The sequence below is a fragment of the Myripristis murdjan genome, chromosome 24 (genome assembly GCF_902150065.1).
Source record: "Myripristis murdjan chromosome 24, fMyrMur1.1, whole genome shotgun sequence".
NCBI classification, from domain to species: Eukaryota; Metazoa; Chordata; class Actinopteri; order Holocentriformes; family Holocentridae; genus Myripristis; species Myripristis murdjan.
In genome coordinates this window covers 295,001-300,841 of record NC_044003.1, presented here as the reverse complement: position 1 = coordinate 300,841, position 5,841 = coordinate 295,001, and the positions used below count along the sequence as shown (strand labels likewise).

Sequence of the window (5,841 nt, the reverse complement as noted above, 5' to 3'; positions counted from 1 at the left end):
ATGTGATCGTGTGATCATGTGATGCGATGTGGACGTGCTCCTCAGCAGCAGCCTGTGACCGCCGGCTGCAGGAAACTGACGACGCTGCTGAAAGTGACAGACGGCGTGGGATTATCTGAGAAGCTTCCTCTCACTGAGGCACACAAACACCACGCAGGTTAGTCATCAGTCTCACTTTATTTCTGAGTCAAACAGTGAAAAACCCTGTGCTAAAAAAAAGTCACATATTTACAAAAAGGCCATGCCAGTGAGTATTTGGTGAATACACACACACACACACACACAGAACACGTCACATGGAAAAGTCTGGTTTAGGTGATGAAAGTCAGCGGTGAAGGAGAGGAAGAGGAAGGAGCTTCAGTACTTTCCCATCTGAAGACACAGGAAGACACAAAAAACTGTTTTCAAGAATCTGTACATGCTGCAAGACGAGCCGACAAGAACATGCAGGCGATGTTTCCACCACAGAAATCTGCACACCTGCACACACGCACACACACACACACACACACATCCGTGAATGCTACAGCTGTCGCTGTGGCAACAGGAGTCACCCAGAAATCTCATGGCTTGCCACCACTTCATATTCTTCACAGCGTGAAACTCTCAATTATGCTCTTTTTTTTATCTTTTATGTTATTTTTCTGGTGGTTTTACACATTTAAAGCACAGTTTAACAAAAAAATGAATGACTTTTAAAGTACAGAACACAGCTGTGGTTCAACCACCAGCCTTTTCATTCAAGCTACATCAGCTGTCCAGTGTAAAACCTGAATGGTTAGAAGATCAAAGAGTTCATTATTTCAGAAGGAAGAAGGAGCAGATCCCCTGGTGATGATTAAATGTCAGCACATAGAAACAGTCCAGTCTTACAGATATCCTGCAGTCCACCGGGACAGTAAACTACACACTGCTGGTCGTCTGCTGGGTGACTGCAGTGTCGGTACTGACTCTCGTCTGAATGAGTTGATTTGGTGGCAAATGAGTTTCTCCACTGTTCTCCAACACAGCTGTCTAATCTATTCTATTCTAATCTAATCTAATCTCCGATGTGTGGGTTTCAGGTTCACCTTTACCCCTGATGCCAGACACAGACCTCTGAGCTCTCTCTCTGGTGTGAAGCTCTGTCTTCATTCACAGCTTGGATCAGAACCCATCATCATGATGATCCTGGTTTCTCTGTGGCCCGGCTGGTGGCGGCGGTCTCCGCTGAGTTCTTGGAGTGCTGCATCTTGTGCTGGCTGCTGTCGGTGGACCTGGGCCGGACGGTGGCGCGGCTGTGCAGCGCGGCGAGGCCTCGGACCAGCTCCTTCTGGATGTTGTCACTGGACAGGACGTAGAGGATGGGGTTGATGGCGCTGTTGAAGGTGGACAGGCCCAGCGAGATGGTGTACGGCGTGTAGATCTTCTTCTCGAAGTCGCAGCTGCTGGGACCTGGCTGGGAAAAGTGGAAGGTGATGGCGCGCACCAGGAGGATGACATGGTACGGAGCAAAGCACACCAGGAACAGCGCCACCACCGCCACCGCGAGGGTAGCGCACCCGCTCCTTCTGCTGCGGCCGCAGACCGCTGCTCAGCTGGATGTTGGCCAGGATCACTCGATTGGTGATGACCAGCAGCGCCAGCGGGATCAGGAAGCCGATGACGAAGCGGGCATAGTTGAAGCCCGTCACCACGGTATTGCTATGGCCTGGCTCAAAGCATCGGCCGTCGCTGGCGTTGCCTTCCTGCATGATGAAGACCGGCATGTGGCCCAGAGCGACCACCAGGACGATGGCGGCGGCGACAATGATTGCCAGTCGCTGCCTGCGGAGGCCGCGGGACTCGACGGCGTAGACTACAGCCACGTAGCGGTCGCAGGAGATGCAGCAGAGCAAGAAGATGCTGATGTACATGTTGTTGAAGAAGATGTAGCCCGTCACCTTGCAGGCCAGCCCGCTCCAGGGCCACATGTGGTTTTGGTTCACGTAGTACGCCCACATCGGCAGCGTGCACAGGTACATGAGGTCGCACAGCGACAGGCTCCACAAGTAGATACCCAGCACATTCTTCCGCCTCACCTGCAGCCAGGTGAGGTAGATGGTCAGCAGGTTGGCCGGCAGCCCGATGGCGAGCACGACGCTGTAGAGCAGCACCAGCGGCAGCCGGTCCTCGTCGTACGGAAGATCACAGGAAGGAGAACTGCTGCTGTTGTTGGTCCCCAACGGACTCTGAGTCAGAGTCTCATGCATGATGCCTGCAGGAAACACAGCAGCATGATCAGTCAGCCAACACAATATCATTTCACTTTTTTTCTAGTTTTTCTAGTTTTTATTTGTATTTCAGTTAAACTCAAATGTTTTCATACCTAGTTTAAGTTTTAAGTTTCGTTTTCATGAGCTAGAATGACACAGGACACACAGCTGCCGAGCTGGCAATGCATAAAAACATTCTGCAAATGATGAAAAAACTGCACTTCTTAAGATTGAAATTAAAATGATGTCATTTTGCCGAGGAGCCGAACGGGTTCACCATCAGACTGAGGAATAGAGAAGAGCTGTGTGGTTTACTACAGCCTCATGTAACATCAACAACAACAACAACCTCAACAACAACTACAACAACATCCTGGGGCCTGTACCATAAAGCTGGATTATCATCCCCGGGGTTTCTCTTAGTTATCTGGCTTCTCTTAACCAGACATCCTCACTCCTGATGTTCAGTCCCATGAAGCTTCAGCTCGCTGACTGAACCCAGGCTTTTCCAATCTAGATCTGTGCTCGCTCACAGAAAAAGGGCAGAGTTTGCTGCATGTGACCAATCACAGACAAGGAAAAATCCACCTGAGCCGCATACTTTACGACGGAGGAGCAGACAATAATCTGAAATAAATACGAGGAATATAAATCCATCATCCAGGCAAAAAGCAACACAGCTGCAGCTGCAAGGAATGCTGGGAAAAAATCACCAACTATGTCAATGTGTAAATTAGTGGGATTATAATCTGACTTCCCCACCATGACGGCACGAGTAGATCTGACCATAAATTTATGTGTTTATGGAATGTGTGGTTATGGCATGTGATGTCAGCCTTATTATTATTTCAGATGCAGCCCAGTGGAGCAAAAAGAACGAGGGAGCAAATAAAAAATAAGTATAAAAACATACTTCAAAGTGCTCAGTACGCTGACTATATCTTACACATGTAGCATATGTACATGTACATGTAGTACAGCATGTACATGTACATGCATTTAAGTCATTTAAAGGGATGTAAGGTTTAGCTTTGGCAATCAGTCTCACTTGATAAAAGCTTGACTTAACAACAGCAGAGATTTGCTTGTCAAATTTAAAGGCTTGATCAAAATAAACACCAAGACTCTTGACCATTGGATGGACGCAGGCCGCAAGAGAGCCAAGGGTGCTGTAGGACGCCATTATGACCAAAAACAATGGCCTCTGTCTTGTTCTTGTTTAAATGGAGGAAACTGAGGGAGAGCCAGGCCTCAACCTCAGTCAGGCAGTCATGCAAACGCTGCATCGGACCCTTGGTTTTCAACTTCAGTGGTATATAAATTTGCACATCGTCAGCATAAAAATGAAAAGAGATATTATATTTTTCAAAGATTGAGCCAAGAGGGAGCAAATAGAGTGTAAACAAGATGGGGCCCAAAGTGGAGCCCTGTGGGACACCACTTGAAAATGCGGAAGTTTTAGAGCTACAATCCCCTTTTTAATGCAGAAGCTCCTGTTAGTCAAATAGGACTGAAACCATTCCAGAGCCACACCTCTAACCCCTACGACATGAGATAACCATGAGAGGAGGATTGAGTGGTCAACCATGTCAAAAGCAGCTGTTAAATCTAAAAGCACAAGAATGGCAGGATCACCTGCATCAACAGTTAAAATCAAATCATTAAAAACTCGCAGAAGACTGAAACTTTTCCCAAATGTTATGGTGAGATAAAAAAAAATCTTGTAGTTGCTCTAAAACGGCTTTCTTTAGCACTTTGGATAAAACAAGGCAATTTAGAAATTGGCCAAAAATTGGACAAAACAGAGGGGTCAAGAGTCCTGTGTCTTAACAGGGGCTGCACTACAACATGTTTAAAAGCAGCTGGGACACAACCAGAGACAAGAGAGGTGTTAATCAGTGTCAAAATGAAAGACCCAACAGTGTCAAACACTTTTTTGAGCAAGCAAGAAGGCAAGCAATCAGAAGTACAGTTAGTTGGTCTCAAATGAACAATCTCTGACAGTCGAGATAGTGAGATTGGTTCAAAATTGTCTAACACATGAGAGCATATGGGAGGAACCGAGGGATTGAGTACGGGAGGCACAGATGTGGAAGCTCTGAAGACAGCTATTTTATCAACAGAGAAAACTAAAAAGCTGTCACAGAGTGTAGTGGAAGGAGTAATAGGAGCTGTAACATCACAGATTATCTTATTAAGAACACCAAACAAGACCTGTGGCCTATGACGGTTATTTGAGATCATATTGGTAAAGTACAAGGTTTTGGATTCCTTTACAGCTCGCTGATAATCACAAAGACGACTCTGCAAAATGTCAAAACACACGTGAAGTTTGTCTTTCTTCTCTCAGCCTGACGACACACGTCTGAGCACACGCATGGAGTCATTTAACCAAGACTCATAAAGACTCATAAAGGCTCATAAAGACTCATAAAGGCTCATAAAGACTCATAAAGGCTCATAAAGGCTCTCTCGGCGCATGCGAACACAGCAACAGGCAGTGAGACAAAGAAGAAATGTGACAAAGACCAAGGAACTGGTGGTGGACCTGAGGAGGACCAAGGTGCCGGTGACCCCTGTTTCCATCCAGGGGGTCAATGTGGACATTGTTGAGGACTACAAGTACCTGGGGGTTCACATTGATAATAAACTGGACTGGAGGAAGAACACTGATGCCCTGTACAAGAAGGGCCAGAGCCGCCTCTTTTTTCTGAGGCGGCTGAGGTCCTTCAACATCTGCAGGACTATGCTCAGGATGTTTTATGAGTCTGTGGTAGCCAGTGCTATCCTCTATGCTGTGGTGTGCTGGGACAGCAAGCTGAGGGTAGCGGACGCTAACAGACTCAACAGACTGATCCGCAAGGCCAGCGAAGTTGTGGGAGTGAAGATGGACTCTCTGACGGTGGTGTCAGAGAGGAGAATGCTTCACAAGGTGAAAGCCATCCTGGACAATGTGTCCAACCCGCTCCATGACGTGTTGGTCAGACACAGGAGTTCTTTCAGCACCAGACTGATTGCACCACGATGCACCACAGAGCGACACAGGAAATCATTCCTGCCTGTGGCCATCAAACTGTACGACTCCTCACTCTGAGTGTCAGACACTCTGAGTCAGTGGGCTGGCCCCCTAAACTAACTCTTGTGCAAATTCCCTCTGTGCAATAATCCATATTCAATACCATACTTATGTGCAATAACCTGTGCAATAATCCATATTCAATACCATACTTATGTGCAATAACCTGTGCAATAATCCATATTCAATACCATACTTATGTGCAATAACCTGTGCAATTATCCATATTCTATACCATACTTAGGTGCAATAACCTATAGTGCAATAACTCCTGTCCATGTTTGCACTTGTACATATATTTTTTTCTTTCTTTTTATTCTATATATATTTATATTTATATTTATATTCCTTTCTTTATTTTTCTTGACTAATTGCTCTTTTTACTTTACACTTTGAGTGGGAGTTGTTATTGCAACAAAAAGTAATTTCCCCCTGGGGATCAATAAAGTATTCTGATTCTGACTTCTGATTCTGAGAGTTTGTGGCGTCTTTGTCTCCCGTTTTGTTTAACATAAAGTGTGTTTTCACGTT

The 5,841-nt window shown here is 46.1% G+C and overlaps 1 protein-coding gene across 1 annotated transcript in view; it reads right to left on the bottom strand.

Moving 5' to 3' along the window:
* Positions 1-214: 214 nt before the first annotated feature.
* Positions 215-5,841, bottom strand: part of gpr132b (G protein-coupled receptor 132b) — a 12,081-nt gene continuing 6,454 nt past the window's right edge. Inside the window, 2 exon segments of the mRNA XM_030047233.1 lie at positions 215-1,531; positions 1,533-2,236. Coding sequence (XP_029903093.1) covers positions 1,160-1,531; positions 1,533-2,231 — 1,071 coding nt within the window. The 5' untranslated portion in view covers positions 2,232-2,236 and the 3' untranslated portion in view covers positions 215-1,159.